The sequence below is a fragment of the Annulohypoxylon maeteangense genome (assembly GCF_022496945.1).
Source record: "Annulohypoxylon maeteangense strain CBS 123835 unplaced genomic scaffold GGS22scaffold_1, whole genome shotgun sequence".
In the NCBI taxonomy this organism is placed as follows: domain Eukaryota; kingdom Fungi; phylum Ascomycota; class Sordariomycetes; order Xylariales; family Hypoxylaceae; genus Annulohypoxylon; species Annulohypoxylon maeteangense.
Window position 1 is genome coordinate 3,140,409 of NW_025953248.1, and position 20,385 is coordinate 3,160,793.

Here is a 20,385-nt window from a genome sequence, read left to right on the forward strand (position 1 = left end):
CGGTCGAAAGTGGGACTTCCGAAGTCCAAGGTTAAGTTTCGGACCGGTACGATCAAACTTAGGAAGTAGCGTATTGCAGTAGAAAGAATATATACTCTCTTTTCGGAAAAAGGAACTTGGAAGTAGCTTCGCCTTGTAATGTACAATGTACAATCTTTGGGATTGAGAAATTGAGTGGCATGAGAGATATGCATCGTTCCAAAGCCCTGCAGAAACCATTACTTGTGTGCTTATGTTTTGTACAGTCTTGCCGTCACTGAACTCCCTGCTAGCAGAAAAAAATGTCAAGTTCTTTTTGATGTGACCAGCTCTTGCGTGCTGGCTTGCTCGCCGAGAAATGCATATACGGCACCCTATTCCTACATCATCACAATCCATCCATTCATTCATACCCGTATTCCATACCAGCCGAACGCCCGCTCATTTCTTTTTTCGTTCCACCGCATCCATCTTCTCTTCCAGTTGTTGGACGTATGTGTTTAGTCGTTGGCAAGCAGCCTGTAGAGCCTGTTTTCCCGAAATAACACAGGTCAGCCAAAGTGTTGCTCCCGAAACCGCGATGATGAACAGCAGAAGACATGGAATAATCAAATGCAGAAACGCACATAGATATCCTCCGTCAATAGCTCGTTCGAGGCCTTGTATTCTCGTCTATCAAGCACACAATTAGCAAATCGCTCATTCCCCATGTAGGATACCCCTGACCAAAATCCGTGCACTGGGCATTGGCCATTCTAGTATAGCCAATGCGCAATAGTATGGAAGGCCGTGGGATAGAGCCTATTAGAGTTCTTTGGAATGCACTAACAAGACGTAACCGTAAACACCGGCACCAGCAAGTGTCGAACCGAGGAGGAAGCCGAAGAGCCTATGGCTCGCAAACTATGGTTAGCCTCGCCCATAATAATAATCCTAGGGCGCATATATGCGCCGCACTCACCCTCCACGAAAAGCGCCCACGGGCTTGCGAACTGGTAAGGGAGTGGCCGTCGCTTCGGCTAGTGATCGTGGTGTCGCGTGGAAGCTTCGGGTAGCGACGCGCAGAGGGGCGGTAGTCGCGGAGACGCTTCGAGCTCCGCCGAGTAATATTCTCGAAGCCATGATTGAGGTAGCAGCTACGTCCAACTGTTCGTATGAGAGAGAATTGGCTAGGAATTATGGTTGAGGTGTTTCATTCAGGTTGGGTGGCCAAAGGGCTTCAATATCTCAATTAAGTTGGGGTTCTTAGTAACTTCCTACACATGTGGGTCTGGCGACTTTTAAAATGCGGCGGAAATTTATCGGCAACACTTTTAACTTCGTGTAACCTCGGGATAGCTTTTAGAGTTAATCGTCATGGTTGGCCATTCTTTATTCATTTGATGTTCGTCAAAAGATACATAAATACCTCACCAACACTACTGAATCCATCATGTGTACTAGTAAATTCATATAATTTCATCTTCATTACCAACACAATACATTTCATCAAACAAACAATAAATTCATGAACCTTATGCTGAACTACCTGAAGTCAACATATATCCCAGTCCCAAGGATGCCCCAGTGTGCCGGCTCATTAGAATTGCTCGGTCGATATAACTAGAAAGAAATTGACTGTACACCTAATTTTCTTGGCTTGTTCTCATACTCCACGTTTACAATTCGTCGTGGGTCTCTTGGGCAGCCTCGCTGCTAGTAGACTCAGTTGCGGCAGGGGCAACAGGGGTCTCCTCTTCCTTCTTCTCCGAAACACTAGCCTTGTACTTGCCGTTCTCCTTAACGAACTTGATCAGATCCTCGACGGTTCGGGAACCGCTGTAGTTGACCGGCTTGCTCTTGGAACCGGCGGGGTACAGCTTGATGGTAGGGAAACCCTGGATCTCATCTGGTACGTCGTTGGCGGTAGCATCGACCTTGGCGATGACAACCTTGTCCTTGAATTCGCTGTTGGCGTAAAGGGAGGCAAGGTCTTCGTACTTAGGGGCAAGAGCCTTGCAGTGACCACACCATGGGGCGTAGAACTCAATCAGAACGTCCTTGGTGTCATCCAAGACGATGGATTCGTACGACTTGCCAACAACAACGGTGACAGCACCCTCTTGCTTCTCAGGGATCTCCTCGGACTTAAGGCTGGGCTCCATCTTTCCGGAAGCGAAGTCATCAACGAACGCGCTAATGGTGTCGTGGGTGATCTCCTTCTCCTGGTCAAAGGGGAACTTCTGGTTCTTAACAGTTTCCTGGATCGCGAAAGACGGGAACTTGTCAGTCTTAAGGTTGAGGTTACCGGCATGAGCGCCGAAGGAAGAGGCGTCGATGGTAGCGAAGTTGATCTTGCCGCGGTACTTCTCGGCGATGGGTTTTAATGCATCACCAAGAGTCTTGCGCTCCTCGGCAGTCTCAGAGAAGATATAGGCAAGAGGAAGACCGGCTGACATGTAACCAGAGTAGGTGTCAGGGCCGACCTCACCAATCAAGGGGGTCGAGGCAACCTTAGCAAACTTCTCTATGGCCTCATCCTCGAACTTCTCAGTGAAGGTGGCCTTGCCCTCATCAAACTGCTTATACAGGATGATAGCAGGAGATTTGACACCCTCGGCCTCAGCTAATGAAGCATCGTTTGTGGCACCGAAGAGGTAAGAATCCCTGTACTTCTCGGCAATCTTAGTGTAGGTTTCGTTGGATGCCTTGTCAGAGGCGTCGATGTAAGCAACTAGGACAACCTTGTCGGCAGTCTTGAAATCCTCGAGGGTCTCAGAGGTTAGGAGGGAAACGGCGGGAAGGGACTGTTTGATCATGTAGGAGGTAATTCTGTGAACCCCGTCAGCAATTATAGGTGGATATGAATTATTCTAAGAGGAGTGTACTCACGCGCCAGCTTTCCTTTGGCCTGTGTAAGGGGTGATGCTCTCAAGACCGCGGAAAATCTTGAGTGTGGGGTAACCTTCGACACCATATGTTTGGCAGAGCTCACTCTCTTCTGTGCAGTCGACCTTGGCTAACTTGATGGACTTCTCCTTCAAAGTAGTAGCAGCCTCCTCATACTCGGGTGCTAGAGCTTTGCAGTGGCCGCACCAGGGAGCGAAGACTAAAGTGCCGTGTTAGTTAAAGCTATTTTATATACATAGAAATCTAGCAGAAGTTAAGGTCACGGGTAACTTACACTCTGCTAGGACAAGGTCATTTCCCTTAATGAAGTCAGTGAATGTGTCCTTGTTTAGTTGAGTGACGTCTGAGGCAGCATCTGCAGAGACGCCTGCGGCCGCGAGAAGGCCGAGAAAGAATGCCGAGTACATGGCGAAGGGCCTAAGTGAGGATGCAATTAGCTAGGCACTTTAACGGGTGCAATTTGCGTCTAGAAGACGGTTCGCAAATACTAGCTAAACGGAGGCACAATAGAAATGCGGTAGGTGATGTAATTTACTAAAATAGCAAATCGTACCTATGATATAACACCGGCTAGATAAGGTGAAAATAATGAAAAGTGGAAGAAAACAATTCCGTCAATGCAAGATGTAGAGGAAGACGTTTTGTATTCTTCTACAGTAGCATATGTGTCCCTTTAGAGTAGAAGGGAGCTCGAATTGGGAAGAGGATTGGAGGAGACCAAATGTTGGTTAAAAGGCTGAATAGTTCCGAATATCTGGCCACAGTCTTAATTCAGCTGAATCATCAAATAGTTCAATTCTGTTTAACTAAGAGGTACCTAGGTTCCCCTCAATTGCTGTGGCTTACGCACTTAATTAGAAATGCAGGGACATAAAGTGTCATCCCACCGCTTGTCGATTTGATAAGAGCGGTGGCAGCTGCCCAGGTGCATGGATGAGCAATTGATAATGACAAGTGTTCTCTTTTCAAGGAAGGTTCTGTCATGGCCCCTCATATCGCCAAGGTAAGACGCACCGCCACCACTACATAAAAATGGATCAAAGTTGAACTAACAAATATTTTTGGGGAACCCCTGCAACAAAAAAATCCAATGGTGTCCACTAAATCGAGTGCGAAGTTCGCTCCGCCTTTATGCCCCACATCGAGGCTCAATTCTCTCCATACTGTCCATACAAATTACCTGGCACGCTGGCTCAGATCATAACCCAGATCAGTAAACTCGGAAGGAAGGGGCTCGAGAATTTGGACGAATACAATACTCGGAAGAGTCGGTTCTCCAACCCGACAAACTCAATACGATGCTTATCCTTTCCAACATTCCACCTGAGCAATGAAGCCAGTTGTTAACTTTTCCAACCGGAGCATTAGTCATATTATTTGATCTAAGGCCATCACGTTATTACGGATATTGTCCTGTCACGATCTAAGGAACCGAGGAACCGTTGAACAAGGCACCCTGCATAAAGTGGTACAGTATCAACACGGTCCGTATTCCTAGGCACATAAGGGATGTGTAATAATGCACGCTGCCAGATTTATTAGATCGCAATGATCCTGCAGCGAGCCTCAAAATGGAACCCCTCTAGAACACCGGGACCCTGAGCGTCGCAATCAACTCCGGCAGTATCGATAAAAGCCTTGCTCGGATCTAGATAGTGAATGGATCTATGCACATGTTATCATGACGTTTGAATATCTGGTATATACCTAATACGCATTAGAATGAATTCAACTAATATCCATAGGATATAAGACAGGATAGAATTCGTTAGGTACCTAGGCCTTACTAATTATTAGGTATATTCCCAGAGCGCTATCGTGGATTGGAAGGTCAATATACATAAGGAAATAAAAATGACGTCGACCATCCCAAGACGAGCTGGATTAGGCATAGCTACCGCTAAAGCATACTACAGTATCTGCTAAAGTCCACCGCATCGACGACCATGTGTATGAAGACATCTTTAGATATATACATGCGTACATTGGTATCAACAGGACAACGACGGAGTAAGATCAGTTGACGTGGAATATAGCGTCAACCTGACTCATATCGACTCAAGTTCCTGACAATGTCGAAACGCGCTGTAAAAACACGAAGCACATATAGTGTCAAGGAGGTGAAGGTTAGTAAATCTATGGAAAGAGCAAATGAGGGTTGTTAGTATGATGGGATCAGATTTAGGTTCAGGTTCTGATTTCATGGATGTGGCTTCCATTTGGTGTTATTGAAAGGAGATTCTAAAGTCATGCGCTTGCCATATCACCCATCTCATCCCCCCTTATTCTTTTCATTTGACCCTTCTAACTTTTCCCCTCAACAGCAACGACCCCGTAAACAAATTATAGAGAACCAAACTTATTTACATCATTCTTCTAGCTTTTCAGAATTAAATGAGTTTGTTCGCAACACAACAGGCATCTTCATAATCTGTCCCACTTTGGCATCAGGCCTCATCTGGTAACTTTTCCAGACCATCGAAGCCGCCAACTCTGAAATCATAGGCTCGATGTTGTTCTAGGATTAGTTATCAGGTCTTCTTTTATACTAAATGCCGAACCCAATTACATTTTATTTCATAATCTAAACTCTTCCCCCATCGTTGTGCTACTCTCGTGCCTCAGGCTACAACTCTCCTGATGGATCCTTATCGCTTGCCTAGGCACAGTTCGAGCCATGGAACTCTGCGTAGTAGCTATTCTCAAGGAAGACCACCTCATGGCCCTCCTCCTGGTCGCCCACTACATAAACCTCTTCGAAGTGTGAATGAGAATTCTGTCTTGCTGCCTTCCCCTGGAGCCCTAGAGAGCATGTTGAAAACCACAACTGAAACGGGAGATATCGGGATCTTCAGCATCAAACCAGTACCTCCATCACCAAAGCGGAGAGATACGTTGTCCGAACTAAGCCAACAACGCCTATCACCACGTCCTTCTATCGAGGAATTACATCGTCGAAATAACGGCAAACATCTCCCTTCCTATAGGGATACGACCTCGGAGATAATTTCCATGTATGGTTCAGAGAGCCATAAATCAGCGACCAGCACGTTAACTCCAACATCTTCGGAGGAGATTGGGCTCCGTTCATATTCGATGACCACGTGTGGATCTCGCCATCTTTCTCATCATAGATCAACTACAACGCTTCAAAGTCAAGCTAGCGGAGGGCCGCTTCAACGTCCACGATCACCCTTCCCCTATCCCACTCGTCTGAAAAGACCTGGAGTTCGCCCAGCATCGCCAGCACTTACAGAAAATGGGCGAATTGACTATAGTCGGATGGTGGAAATTGACCGATCCTCTTATGTGAGTCGCCAAAATGATGTGTAGATTTAACAAGCGCCTGATCACTAAATGACTACAGAGGACTGTCCATGGCCCTTACAGACCCGCCTATCCTCCGATGCTGCGGAGGCCGCCTCCCTTAGGTTTTCATGCTTCTGCCAGCCTTTCCTCAGTTTCATTACCGCCGCAGGGTCCACCTAGTCGCCATGGTCCTCTAAGGCCTCCATCAATGCGGACGCATTCTGCTGCCTCGATGGTGTCTTGGGCCGCCCCATACCATGAAAGAGTAGATAGTTCTTCGTCTAGAGCATCGAGCCTCACCTCGGTTGGAAACATGTATCACCGTATGCCGCACAGAGTTGGACCAAGTGGCCTTCCCGCTCCCGTGCCACGCTATTATGACTATACTGAAGGGTTTGAGCCTAGACAGCCGCGTACCTTAACTCCAGTTCAACCGTTCGCACCAGTCCCCACTCGTGCATCAAATTATCAACGACCGTTTGTATTACAGGAGTCCGATGATAACTTGGCAATTGCGTATCAACAGCGAGATTCTGCATTCTATGGACTCGAAAGCCAGAGCCCTTATAGGGCAGGCACGGCAGAATCCATGAGGGGCACCAATACGCCTCGTGTCGAGAGCTGTAGGGCAATCATAGATCGAGCTCCCTCTCGTTGTCGCACTGCCTCCATACGCTCTGAAACCCGATCGATCGCGTTCGATAATTCTGAGATTGATGGAAAATTCGGGAGGGGAAGTGATATTGATCTTTTGCCATCACAGGCAGGCAGAGAATCTATGGACACATTCAACCCGAACCTTGATCTTGAGTCAAAAGACGTACCCACGTATAGGTATACGGATTACCTCTCTACTACGACACCAAAGACAAACGTAAATTCGCCGCAGAGGCAGGTCCAGGTTCAAGGCAGTGGAGCTCCTACAATTCGAAGTGAGCAAGGTGTGATATTAAGAGATGATACGCAGGACGAGACTCTACCTGAAGGGTTAGATGATAGTGCCGATGTTGATTTGGTCGAGGAAAAAGTCATGACCAGTCCGCAAGGCAATTCTATCGGACGTCGTTCATGTTCCGAACCTGCTCCTGGCTATTTAGGGAATCCGATTCTGCATGAGGCACAATCTAATAATAAACACGGGCTCGTAACGATGGACCGTACTAGTTCGCGTTATAGCAAAACGAGCGCCATGCATGGTGTGACTGGGTCGGTAGCGCCCAATGGCGTCAGCGGCTTCCGGTATAAGGTTAGTGATGCCGATGCGCCCACTGCCGACACGGAAAATTCCAATATTAATCACAACTATATTGGAGAAAGTGTCACTATCTCGGTTTCAAACCAGGTACAGAGGCAGAGGTTCCAGCGCCATAAGCGAAATCAGGCAGTTCCTAGAATTAGCACCAGTAGCTTACCTAGGGAGGACAACGAAGGTTTTCCGTACATTACCCCGTCATGTTCCACGACACCTATCGTATCGCCGAAACCAATCTCTCCCGCCCGCCAACTGAAGCTGAAGAATAGCATCCCTCAACTTATGAAGGCATTACCGCCTCTACCTGGGGATCCAAATTACATTCCTCCGTCAACGCCGAGCATACTAAGCACATCAAGCAATGAAGAAGACTTTTCTGAAGTCCTTTCGCCATTCAAGTTTGATCGGTCTTCTTCCCCTCAGCTTTTGGATACAGGCGTAAAAAAAGTAGAAACGACGTACAATTGTGATCGGACCTCAGGCTTACAGAAGCACGTTCCGAGACTAAAATTGAAGGCTAAAGCGTCTAACGACTCAGCAGCCACGGTCACCTCTGATACGAGACTGTTTGAACCAGATGTTAACCAACGCTGGCCTTCCAGGACTCCTAATCCAATTCCCGAGGGCCAAGAAGGCGACCTCATCCCCCGAGTCCGCACTCGGAACAGGCTAAAGCTTAGATCTTCTAGAAGTAGTACTTCTAGTCCTCCCGCACCTGCCACGGTTCGCCGGAATGCAGCCACAGAAACATCTGACATTGTTCTGGATATTACACGACGTCGGCCACGAGATTTATTTACCTATCCTCCCAGTCTGACATCGACACCCCACGCGAGTAGAGGGCGATTGGAACCGACGCGGATTGACCAGCCTCCTTCTAGTGGCTCACTTGATAAGATCAATTCGAAGGTAATAGAACCTGAACTTGAAAAAAGGACGGCGTCTATGCGTCTGGGCCGGCCGAGAAAACCGTCTTATGACTCAAGATCAATGGAAGCTAGTACAAATTCTGCTACAAAACATCCTCATGGCTTGAAGAGACGTTTCTCAAATCTTCGCTTCTTATTGGCGAGGACATCAGATTCGGTGCCAACGCCATCGGATTCGGCCACGGAAGCCACGAGGCATAATAGACTAGATCAAGGTGCCTATCTTACCAATGCTAATTTTGCTAATAAGCACTTTACAACCGGCGACGATCGGTCAGTGCAAGGATATAGTAATCGGACTGCTTTCGGTCGACGAGTGCGATCGAAGCTTCTGAAGTGGGTAAAGGACGCAAAGGCAGCAGTGCGAGCATGTGCAAAGAGGAATCATGGTGTATAAAAGAGGGCATGACGCTTTGCACATGCAACTTATCTCATTCTGGGTGCCCACGATCGAAGTTTCAGCATGCATTGGATTACACCAGAAGAAAGTTTTAACAGACCCATTTTGGAGCAATTTTGGGACTCGCTAGCTGTTAAGTTTGGACGACGGAATGTTTTTTGAGGCCTGTTTCTGTAGCAAGGTCTGTAATAATGTGGAAGCCAACTTGGTATAAGCCGCGGTGGATTGGACGGCTCGCCGAAGTAGGGTAAAGTCACCTTTGGCAGGAGGATTGGGGAATACAGGGGGTGTCATGTACCTAAGGTGACCCCCTCCCACCCCCTTTTTTAACCATGAACTGTATGATAGTCTCAAAGAACATTTGGTAAAGGCACTAAGCGGAAAAGATGAATGAAATAATTGAAAGTACTCTAATCTGTGCTAGCTCCCTGATTTCGATTGCTGACATTATAGATGATTTGAGGCTGAAGTCAAATTCGAAATATAGTTTGTGATGGTGTATCTATCATATAATAGGAAGTAGAGGCGTACAAAGGACGTCTGATTACGTAGCTCATGCGCTGATATGGCTGTGGCGAGATAGCGATGTTGGTGTACGAACTGTTCAATTTGACGTCTTTTTAAGCGTGGTGTGAAGTTTGCGGCACATGGTTATCTACTACCGAGGTAGTGACCGAGTGGTTTACTGAACCTAAACCACTAGAAGCTCTCGTGAGAATACCAAAACCACCTATATTTAGTTCAGTGGCGTTCAGTGTTGCTATCAGATAGATCCTCACGCGCCTCTTCTAACCCGAGCCTGTGTTGATATTGATAAAGAGTCTGGACATATTCGTCCAAGCGAGAGTTCGTCGTAATATTTTGAGTCGCCCGTATCTATTTTCTCACCACTGATCGCTCAGTCGCCTGGTTGATATCGCAGAGTTTGGACTGGAGTTCGTCCATTTAACTTAGCGGTCTGCTGCCGCGTCTTCGTCTGTTCCCTCGTTCTCTCTCCTCTGTGCGTTCCCCGTTCCCCTACCGCAAAATTCCTATGAGATAAATTCGAAGCAGAACGTCAAGTAAATCCACTTCTTCTTCTTATTCTTGTTGTTCTTCTTTGGCTATATGAGGGAAAAAGTGGCAAAATTGAACTGTCCTTTTTCTCTAGTCACAGTTGAACGCAGTTATCTGCACGTTGTCGCAGTAACTTGTTTACTGTAGTCGACACCAACGCACGCGTGAGTCACCAGCACGCAAAAATACGCCTCGGTCACCGACTCATAGTAATACTCGTCTGAACACAAGATCGAAGCATTAAAACAATATCAAACAATCTTCGAGTCTCTCCGTGTCCGACGGGTCACAATGGAAGGGAGAGATCTAGTATCAGCCCCAACCTCAATTCCATTCCGGAGCCAAAGCCGGAGTACCGCGCAACGTCCTGCCAAACGCCCACGACCCAGTCCCTTACACAGTGCCAACAGGACAGTCAGCGCACCCAACCCCTACAGCCAGGCACCTTTGATCGGTAGCAGTAGTTCAGGGCAGAGCTCAAGTTCGTTGACGCCCGACACGCAGAGCAGACCTACAAGTATGAGCAGATTATCGTTGTTCCCTAGATCGCCAGAGCCGCCGAAGGTAGTCGCGTCGTTGGAATCAGTGAAGGAGCCGGAACCTATGCCATTCACTTTTGCGTGCCCGACGGTTAAGCCGGCGAAGGTTCGGTTCCCGCTTATCGACAGTCCCGAGCCAGACTCCCCTAAGAATCAAGACGCCACCCCTGCGCCATTGCTTCTTACCAATGGCAATACGGTGGAGGATGACGAAACACCGGTGTACGACTATGAAACCGAGGAAGATAACATAGTCCAGGAACATCAATCGGAGCACTCCATCGTGGTCCCAGGCGTCGTTCCTGGAGGCCAACCCGGGCCGGTACAACAAGCACCAGAGCAGCCCAGCCCGCAGGAGGCGGAGATCGTCGGGATCCCAGCCACGGTTATTCCTAAAATATCGGGCCAGAACGCAAGATTCTCAAAGACGCGCGACGAGTACGTGAGGTACCTCGTCGACCTGTTCCGAAAGTACGAGTTCGAGCACGGGTGCACGACACCGGCATGGCTTGAGAAGTATCCTGCGATCAAGCAGGCCGCTCAGGCAGTCGCGGACAAGGTATACGGGATCCAGGAAGCGGAAAAGAAGGAAGATAAGGAGGAAAGCAACGAGGATAAGGAGAAAGAGAAGGCTAAGGAGGAATGTCAGGCACAAGGGCATCAGCCCACCCCCACCGAGCCGTCGCCTCCCCAATCTAGCTTCAATAACGCGGGGCACGGGGGCAAGGGGCGCAAGCTCGTGACCCGGTTCTTCCGCAAGATCAAGAACCTATTTAAGAAGAACGAGCCAGCCAGCCAAGTCTTTGAGATGGCTGAAATAGCACAGGTCCAGACCAATGTTCAGAAGGGTAAGGAGCGTGAGACGGTGACGACACAACCTACGCCAACGCCCAAGATGGAAGTAACTGCAGAGGGTATCGAAGATGTCGTGAATGGGTATTTCGTGAAAATTGTACCTGCGACGTATACCCGACGATCCCGGCTGGAGTACCGTGAGGAGGAGGGAGAGACATCAGCGGAGGGTGCGAGGAAAAACTGCCGTACCGCTCGCGAAGACACCGATTCGGAATCCCTTATCGCTTCGTTTGAACGACGCCATAGTCGGAACTAATTCGACAGCGCTGACAAGTTATAACATCGTAATGCGACGGTTTAGTTATATGCCGTTATAAAGTCGCTATTATTAAAAGTGAAATAATGGGTGGGAAGGTATAACACTGGTAATGGTGATAACTGGGATGGGAATGGAGTATGGAGTATGGGATTGAGATTGAATTGGAATTGTAAATGCAAATTATTTGTGCAGTTGTTCTCCTGAAAAAGGGTATCTTAGAAATGCATAGTCATTTAAATTCAAAAGACGCCTCCGCCTATTATAAACAACCGTTCCTCTTCTCGTTTCGCCCATTGAATGATCTTATTTGCTCCTTGTGTTATGACGGCTCGAGATGCGTTGGGTCCCGCAACGCAGTAGAATTCGAAAATTGGTGTAATCCAAGCAAGCGAGGTGCTATCTTCTCCGACACAATGCAGTACCTTTACATGAGTATGTTTGGCATGAAGGGTTGAATGTAGATTATGATAAAGAGACATGAGCCTTCTGTGTGACACTAGGCTGCTGAAGGTTGGTAGGAGAGACGGCATGCAGAACTGGACATTAGCCCTTGACTTGAATAAAAAGTGGCTGATGTGTGTTCCTGGCGCAATGTCGTTCATCTTTGCACGTCCTTGCTGCACTGCCGTTTTAATAATATCGAGGTGGCCCTTTTTCTTTAATTCGACCACAACATCATCTCGCATCTGTTGAAGATCAAAGAAACTCTCCTTATCCGTACTGATTAAGATAACTGCAGTTTCCTCACCAGCAGCGGTCAAGTCCCTTTCGGATTCCGGCTCAGCATCTAGGAAACTCACGTACATATAGAGATATCCTCGGTTGTTGAAAGCTGGTAAACAGAGTGGAATCCAATTTTCGCCTCCCCCAGCTTTTACGCCCCCAGATTCGAACAGCATATTGAAGATGAGTTGAAGATCACTGGGGTGAAGGGAATGGCGGCGTGGTCGAATTACACTAACAAGTTTTCCGCCAGCAACTATTAGACCATAGAGTAATTTTTCGGTTCTTGTTCTTAGGAATGCATTATTGATGGCATGTCGGTGTGACTTTCTGAGCCTTAGACATTCTAAAGCTCCCAGCAAAGCGGATGGGGATCCTCTCGTGAAGCTGTCGGCTAGGGACGAAAGTAAGGACTCTGTTCCTTGCAGAGGTTTTCGGAGATCAGTGGATGGCCGATTAGCGAAAATGTTGGTCAGGGCGGGAAGAGTCAAGGTGGATAAGATCTGCATGTACAGTGCATCGAGTTGAGCCCTCAGCTGAGAATCACTCTCTCCAAGCTTACTTATGGCAACAAAGTAGAGAGGACCCTCTGTCGCGATAACAAACCGCGTATTTCCGGCTGTAAATCCTAGAAGAGGGTTCTTTGCACCCTCGTAAAATGAGATGATAGTTTGTACAACCCCCATCGACGAATTAATCAGTCCTAGGTCACCGTGTCTACTGTAAATCGGTTTTCCAGCAGATGATAAAATCATGAAGTGTTTCAATTTCGATTTCCAAAGTTTCACCCTGTCCTCGTCATTCCAGTTCTTCTCGGACTCATCCGGTATATCATCGAATTCGTCGGCAAAATTAGCGAGGGTTGTATCCTCTTCAAGTTTGATACTTTCAAAAGGCGGAACAGCGGCATATTGCGAGCGTAAGAGAGTCCACGCGGCACTTTTCTTGCTCCCATCTCCAACAAGTAAACTTTCCAAGTCACCTGGTGGCCGCAGAGTCGGGGCTATGCTCATCACGCTCATAGACTCATCTATGTCACCGGCAATAGGATTGAACCCTATATTTGCCATACCGACATTTGCGGGCGTAGGTTGTTCGCTATCTCCGGCATTATTCTCATTAGTCGTTGAGAAGGTACCGCGTGATCCATCAGGAAATGAGAGAGTTTGAATATTCATAGAAGAGATAGCTGTAGTAGGTTTCGATTGTAAATTAGATCCTTCTATCGTGGTCGTGGTCGCGGTAGAGTCATTTCCTGATGTTTGAGCGGGCCTAGGAGGTAGAGGAGGAGCATTTTCATGGCCTGGAGCGGTAGCGGTGCTTGATGAGCCAGCATTCTCCATGCCCATCTTTCCTCAATTTCCGTGACAACCGGCTGCACTGTATCATCCTTTTTATAATTGTTTGTTAGACAACCGTGCCTGGTGTCAACTTTTACCCGCTTTGTAACAATAAGTTGCCATGAAGAAAGGAAGTTGGTGAAGTAAAGTTGAATTAAGTTAAGTTTACCGTAACTCACTTTCTGCAAGGTGAGCTGGTACTAGGTAATAATAAGGTCTGGGGTCTAGAGGACATGGTGGGGCTTCTTATCGTTATCGCTTAGACGTCATTTGAACATCCATCTCAACTGTGCTGTTTCGGGATATCTTTAGCATGCGCTGGCGGGAAACACCCTGAAACTACAGGGGGTTAAACCAATCAGATCACATGAAACGCATTCAGGCTACCTTATTTTAAGGTACCTACTGCCTTTGCACAGCAGGTAAGTGTACTAATTTTAGCGGGTACCTGCAACGTAATTCGAAAAGGTTCAATCCATGCGCTTCAATTTCACGGCCGTGTAATCCGATCTGTGTATCTGTTTTCTCTTCCTCCAAACGAAGCAACGATTCTCGTAAACGAATGCGCCTCAGCAAAGATATGCGCTTCGACTCCTCCACTCTTGACCGAGACCCTATGGTCCTACGACCAGTTCCTCCTTAGTATCAACTATACCAACTATGGCCCTCGAACCCGGCCCTCGTCGTTCTCTCTCTCCAGATAGCTCTGGCCCGAATACGCCCACAGTAAGACAATGGAGGAATCAACTTGGCGCAGGTACTCAACACCAACACCCACGGGCCGATGTTGCATTTTGATATCCTTCATCATGCTGACTTATATGAAATATAGAGGATACTCCAATTAAAGACAAGCATTACCGAAAATATGCGTCAGGTGTCGAGCGAGCCCTGTCGCTGTTTGATACAGCTTTAGAAGAGTGGGCAGACTATATCTCATTCCTAAGTAGACTACTTAAAGTAAGAGACTGTTTCACTTAAACATCTAGCTCTGGCTATCTTGAAATCATGCTGAGAAGTTCCTTTTTTGTAGGCGCTACAAGCACGCCAAGCGAGCACGACGAATATCCCATCGAAAACGCTAGTCGCGAAGCGCCTTTCGCAGTGCCTGAATCCTTCACTACCTTCCGGTGTACACCAAAAGGCATTAGAAGTCTACAGTTATGTGTTCTCGATAATAGGAAAGGATGGGTTGTCAAGAGATCTACCTCTGTACCTCCCCGGCTTAGCTCCGACATTGTCGTTTGCGTCCCTCACTGCCAGGGCCCCGTTCCTTGATCTCCTCGAACAACATGTCCTTCACGTAGGTCCAAAGTCACTACGACCAGCTATGAAGAGTATTATTTTGGCACTTTTACCTGGACTGGAAGATGAAACTAGTGAGGATTTTGACCGAACATTAAAAATCCTAGAAAGCTTCAAGGCTGCTATCCGCCCTCCGAATTGCCGAGACCTTACAACAACAGATTCGTCAGGAGATGATTTTTTCTGGCAGTGCTTCTTTTTAGCTACAATCACAAGCCAGAGTCGACGACCTGGTGCGCTTGCCTACCTTGTTCGTAAATTACCCACTCTCGGACACCCCCTCGCCCAAGAAGCCCAGTCAAAAAATGCCCAAGAAGATGAGGCCGAGGAATTGTCGTCAGAGCTTTCGAATCTAGTGACTTCACCGGAGCCTGGCTTACTTCTCAGATGTTTTGCTTCCGGATTAGGAGATGAGCAACTTCTTATCCAGCGAGGGTTCCTAGACCTTTTAGTGACCCATCTTCCTTTGCACTCCAAAGTGTTGCAGAAAAGGGTTAAGAGCGATGATCTGGAACTTCTACTCCGTGCTGCTGCTGGTGTTGTCACTAGAAGGGAGATGAGTCTTAATCGACGACTATGGGCCTGGTTTTTAGGGCCCGAACCCCCAAATCAAGAACATGAGAGTGGCCTGGAGTCGCCTAGCTCACCAGTTGACCATCATGGTTTTTTTAATTCTAAAACGACATACTTCGAAGAGTACGGCTTACATCCCCTGACTCGAGCATTACTATCAATGATCAATTCCGCCGCATCTAGCAGCAACCCGATAGAAAGGGCCCGGCCTTATCGAGTTTGTCTCTCCCTCATGGATAGGTGGGAGATAGGCGGCCTGGTTGTGCCAGAAATATTTCTCCCGGTGATAGAAAGCGTCAAAGATTTTAAGTCGAAGGCGTCGAGTAAGGCCGAATTCAATGAAGTTTTGCGCAGCGCGAGTGTGTTCTTCGACGGCGTTGAAAGCGGACTCATATATGGCGAAATCATTGGACTTATGGCACAGGCCATCGGTCCAGGGAACGCCACAAACGCTGAGCGTAATGAAAAGCTAGCACTTGTTCAATTCATCGTGACATACTTCAACGTTCGGGAAGAGGAAATGATTTCTCTCCATGCTCCTCTGGCGGCTTTATCCATCTTAGCAATGTTGGAGGAAATGAAGGAACGCAAACATCCATCCAGATCTAACAGCGAAAGTGAAGGCCCCAGCCTTTCATCTCAAGCACTTGATATTGCACGAAATATGGTGGAGCTTATCCCACAACGAGCCTTTCCAACTAGGTCAGAAAAGCGAAACTCGGTTGGTTCCATAGAGGGACCCGTAGTAGCATCTACGACAAACAGCGAAATGCTCAAGAAGATCAGAAATTTTTATGTATCTGATCAAGGTAATCTTGAGGCTACGCCAATGCCTTTTGCGCCGCGGACTGTTGGCGCTCTCCTAGCCCAAAAGGCTTGTAGCTTGACCTGTGATAGTCTTGCTGCGCCCAACCAAGAAATATCAATGGCTGTTAGAAGCCGACTCTTAGGACTACTTCTATCTAAAATCCCTTACGAGTATACTATAGATACCGAAAGACTACTCTCTGCCATGCAGGCACGACTCTCAACACCTAATCTCCCCTTTGTCTCCTTCAAATCTATCCTCTTCCTCTCAACACAACTTTACACCAGTGAACGGCTACCAACCGCCTATCTCTCAAACCTAGTTGAACCATTGGTCCGCCATGCATGGGGCTTCCTATCCCTAACAGAACCCAAGTACCACGTTGAGGCTGTCAGATGTCTTTGGCAGCTGCAGACTGCCCTTACAACTTCAAATCGCGATATTGAAGCTGTGATAGCTGACCTTATCCTAGAAAATGGTACTACTGGCATGTTTTCGATACGGCCGGCCGACCCAGGTCGAAGTTTTACCATTCTCTGGTCACATACATTGCAAGACAATCCTTCACATTCTGACCGGAGAGTTTCAAAAGCCCCTACGGCTGAGGTGAGGCCAACAACACGGTTGGCCGGAATGGATCATTACGATGTCATGCTCACAAGGCCTCTTTTCTTGATGCTTGATTGTCTGTTAGATGAACGAACCCAGCTATTTATGATGGTAAAGAATTGGCTGAATACTATGGTTGGCATTGACAAGTAAGTTTCAGTCTCGTAAGACGCGTAAAGAGGTGTATTGGCTAATGCTGACATTTTTAGGCTCTTCCTGATATTCGTCGCAAAGATCTCCCAACTTCGATTCCTGCGAAAGTTTCCCCAGACGGCCAATGCATTCACATCGGGCCAGTTTGTTAAATTTGAAGACGAGGATGACGTTGAGCTCGCACTCTACTATCTTCGTACTATATCCAACATATTCCGATGGGCCCCTGATGCATTCTGGGGTGTCCTCGCAACAAGCGTCCTCGAAGAACCTAACCAGAGCATAATAGAATTAAGTGAGTTTTCTTCATTCGAAATTGTTGATATTTTGCTAACGGAATCTAGCTGGTACCGAAAATAGTCTGTCTTTACAAGAATTCTTCGTTTGTGTCTGCATGAGATGTATCGGCGGCAATCAATTCCCGGACACCAGCCAGATGCCGCTTCGTGTAGCTCAGCTTCACCGCTGCGCCTTGACTTTTCTTCACCAGATACTGCTCAACCCCTTTGCAGAAACCCTGTCGCGTCTCAAAATAGAAGACGTTCTGATTGATCGACTTGCACAATCTCTTGGGGGGCCTGATCCCTATATTCAAGTACTTCTACTGGATGTTATTTTCGCTTCTCTCAAGCTCCGAGATGCCACACCCGCAGAATTACCGACCTCGCCAATTGGGGAGAAGCGATCTATGAGCTATCCATCCGGTAGCATGCGATTGTCTCTAGCTCCCCCCGAACACCTACATATAGAGACGCCACCTCCGGCCGCGCTACTGGGTTGTATCAAGGCAGGTCTTAGTGCGCCTATCAGTCGGCCAGTACTAGACAGTTGGGTGGGCTTTCTTGCAGAGTGTTTGCCCTTGTATTCAGATTCTATTTTCCAGGTTCTCATACCTCTAGTAGAAACTCTTTGTGGACAAGTCTCTAGCACATTTAGTAGCCTACAGACAACATTCAAGCGGAACGGGAATCCATCTGAGATGACCAGCGCTCCGGAATCAACTCTAATATCGCTACTCAATGCGCTTGAGCAAGTACTAGCCAAAGCTCATGATCAGTTGCTGGCCGCCGAGGCTAGGGCCCAGGTGGTGAAGAGTCCCGATCAGCCCCAGGGATTTTTTGGGAATATGGTGTCTGGAGTTTTCAATTCAGATGCCCCACAATCTCGAAGTGCGACTGCTAATGACCGACTAACCGTTTTACTTGCTTTCCAAGATGCAGTCCGGATGTGTTTTAAAATCTGGTCATGGGGGCAAGGAAGCGAGGCTGGCAATATCGACATGAATTCGGCCTCCTCATTCAATTATACGTCGTTACGTATGCGAAACCGGGCCAGGCGACTTCTAGAACATGTATTTGCAGCCGAAGCACTAGAATGCCTAGAGACGGTTGTTGATATTTGGCGGTCTTCACTAAGTGATCCTGATACAACGAAACACTCAGAAGTATTCAACCTACTCCCTGCTCTGGATGGGTCTCGGCCGAGGCATACTATCCCCGCTATATTCAATGCCATATATAGTCGAACAAATCCCAGCGCATTGGAGACATCTCGAAAATCGACATTGACTGTTGAATTACAGGACACGGACCTGGTCATTTTCTTGGTCGATTATACTAGGTCCCTTGAAGACGATACGATGGATGAAATTTGGCAAGACTGTATGATCTTCCTTAAGGATTTGCTGGGCAATCCGTTTCCACATAGACAAACACTGCCCAGTTTACTGGAATTCGCGGCAATTTTGGGTGAAAAAGTGGACAATACAAATTTCGGAGAGCAGAGGAAGATGCGAAGAGAACTTGGGGTTTGTTTTCTATAAATTCTAGGGGCTCTTGAATTAATTGCTAACATGACATTAGGATCTCTTCCTCCGATTACTCACTGCTATTTTCACTACTAGACCCGCATCATTTTCAGACGGATTATCGACCTCGAATCTAAATCAGTCAAAAGCTAGCGAGAGTCGTTTCCTCACACCTACGGATAGAGCAGATGATCTCGTCGGCATTCTATCCAATATAGTCCCTAACTTACCGAAGATTCTCGTAGAATCAGATCGTGTATTAACAGCAGCAGGGGCTATTTCCACGAACGTGATTGGCCCGTCTATCCGCTCGAAGACTTTTCCTGATACTATCTCTAAGAGCGCCTTAACTCTACTTCAGGAACTCACCAGGCTTCCTGGCAATCAGAAAACTTGGAAGAAGGATATTGGAGATGCTTTCAACGACTCAAGATTCTTCAACTCTTCCGTTGATCTTGTACGAAGTGATTGGTTACCGTTATTAAAACTTTGGACAATTACGGACAAGGACCGAATGACGGAGATACTGAGTCGCTTAACGCCACCTACGACAGCCGGCATAGTCTTTGGAGTGGGCGCCACCTCGGCAAGATTGGAAGCAGACCGCAGAACACAGCTCAATCTACGCCGCATCGCAACCCTAGTTCTCGCTTGTGGCACGGACACTTTTGTCACGGACTTGCCGACTATTCTCGAGCGTATCGTCGAGCTTCTCGCAGCAACATCCACTTCTTCGCCATCTTCAACTACACGTGCCGACATATATATGGTAGTCCGTGCCCTTGTCCTCCGGACATCCGCCATCCACCTTGCGGCTTTATGGCCAACTATCAACGCCGAACTTCATGCGGCCATATCCTCCGTTGCCGCTCCAGACAATAGCACTTCATCTGATACCTTTAGTAATATGTCTGTACTCCAGGCTTGTAAACTTCTAGATTTACTAATCACCGCGGCTCCCGATGACTTCCAACTCCACGAGTGGCTCTTCGTCACCGACACAATTGACTCCATCTACCGCTCCGCCAGCTATCAGCCAGTCGCCCTTGTAGACGAATTATCGGAGGAATTAGGTAACACCGGAACCACCATGTCAGCACTACAAACAGAATCGGCGGCAGCGATGGCGGCGACAAATAGCGGCTCAGGTCTACCTCTCCGCAGGCCATTACTCGGCCACCCCGGTGGCATCAACGATGAGCTATCCGTAGACCGCAAAGACGAGCTCGTCGCAAAGATTCTAAGGCCGTTCTTTGCACAATTAAGTATCTACGCCTTCGAGTCCACATATGCCATGGGCGTGATGGACATCGAGACGTGTGTCGATGGCTTGTTGAAGGATTTATTTGATGAGCGGACGATTGTTAAGGCGTTGTAGTCTTAAGTGTATTGAATACGGGGCGAACGCCGGTCCAAAGGCTCGGGATAGAAGAGGATGGATATTGTAGTGGAAAAAGCGCATGCGCGGGTACTAAGTTAGTACTGTACTAGGTAGTTTTGCGTTCGGGTTGGGGTTGGTGTTAGATGAGCATAGCGGAATAACATGAATCACGATTCTTCGAAATGTTTCAGTATATGGTGACATTCCCTACCTGCTTAA

The 20,385-nt window shown here is 47.6% G+C and overlaps 6 protein-coding genes across 6 annotated transcripts; 3 read left to right on the forward strand and 3 right to left on the reverse strand.

Annotated features, from left to right (window-relative positions):
- Window positions 1-42: 42 nt before the first annotated feature.
- On the reverse strand, window positions 43-1,215 carry GGS22DRAFT_150815 (uncharacterized protein). The gene is made up of 4 exons (XM_047959371.1): window positions 941-1,215; window positions 809-868; window positions 606-651; window positions 43-507 (listed from the first exon to the last, which is right to left on the reverse strand). The coding sequence occupies exons 1-4, from the start codon at window positions 1,099-1,101 to the stop codon at window positions 421-423; spliced, it is 354 nt and encodes a 117-aa protein (XP_047824239.1). The 5' UTR covers window positions 1,102-1,215; the 3' UTR covers window positions 43-420.
- A 103-nt stretch (window positions 1,216-1,318) lies between these two features.
- GGS22DRAFT_150822 (protein disulfide isomerase) lies at window positions 1,319-3,848 on the reverse strand. The gene is made up of 3 exons (XM_047959372.1): window positions 3,143-3,848; window positions 2,851-3,067; window positions 1,319-2,790 (listed from the first exon to the last, which is right to left on the reverse strand). The coding sequence occupies exons 1-3, from the start codon at window positions 3,273-3,275 to the stop codon at window positions 1,638-1,640; spliced, it is 1,503 nt and encodes a 500-aa protein (XP_047824240.1). The 5' UTR covers window positions 3,276-3,848; the 3' UTR covers window positions 1,319-1,637.
- Window positions 3,849-5,508: 1,660 nt separating this feature from the next.
- GGS22DRAFT_183752 (uncharacterized protein) lies at window positions 5,509-8,755 on the forward strand (the record flags this gene model as incomplete). Its single annotated transcript, XM_047964125.1, has 2 exons — window positions 5,509-6,177; window positions 6,236-8,755. 2 exons carry the CDS (start codon window positions 5,509-5,511, stop codon window positions 8,753-8,755), a joined length of 3,189 nt encoding a protein of 1,062 aa, XP_047824241.1.
- A 711-nt stretch (window positions 8,756-9,466) lies between these two features.
- On the forward strand, window positions 9,467-11,585 carry GGS22DRAFT_13281 (uncharacterized protein). Its single transcript, XM_047958511.1, has one exon. It carries the CDS (start codon window positions 10,106-10,108, stop codon window positions 11,462-11,464), a length of 1,359 nt encoding a protein of 452 aa, XP_047824242.1. The 5' UTR covers window positions 9,467-10,105; the 3' UTR covers window positions 11,465-11,585.
- On the reverse strand, window positions 11,586-13,684 carry GGS22DRAFT_13242 (vacuolar fusion protein MON1). Its single transcript, XM_047958503.1, has one exon. The coding sequence runs from the start codon at window positions 13,537-13,539 to the stop codon at window positions 11,707-11,709; it is 1,833 nt and encodes a 610-aa protein (XP_047824243.1). The 5' UTR covers window positions 13,540-13,684; the 3' UTR covers window positions 11,586-11,706.
- A 365-nt stretch (window positions 13,685-14,049) lies between these two features.
- GGS22DRAFT_13287 (putative regulator of reproduction dopa) lies at window positions 14,050-20,349 on the forward strand. Its single transcript, XM_047958512.1, has 6 exons — window positions 14,050-14,287; window positions 14,363-14,490; window positions 14,564-16,974; window positions 17,035-17,273; window positions 17,323-18,785; window positions 18,841-20,349. The coding sequence occupies exons 1-6, from the start codon at window positions 14,191-14,193 to the stop codon at window positions 20,161-20,163; spliced, it is 5,661 nt and encodes a 1,886-aa protein (XP_047824244.1). The 5' UTR covers window positions 14,050-14,190; the 3' UTR covers window positions 20,164-20,349.
- The last annotated feature ends 36 nt before the right edge of the window (window positions 20,350-20,385 follow it).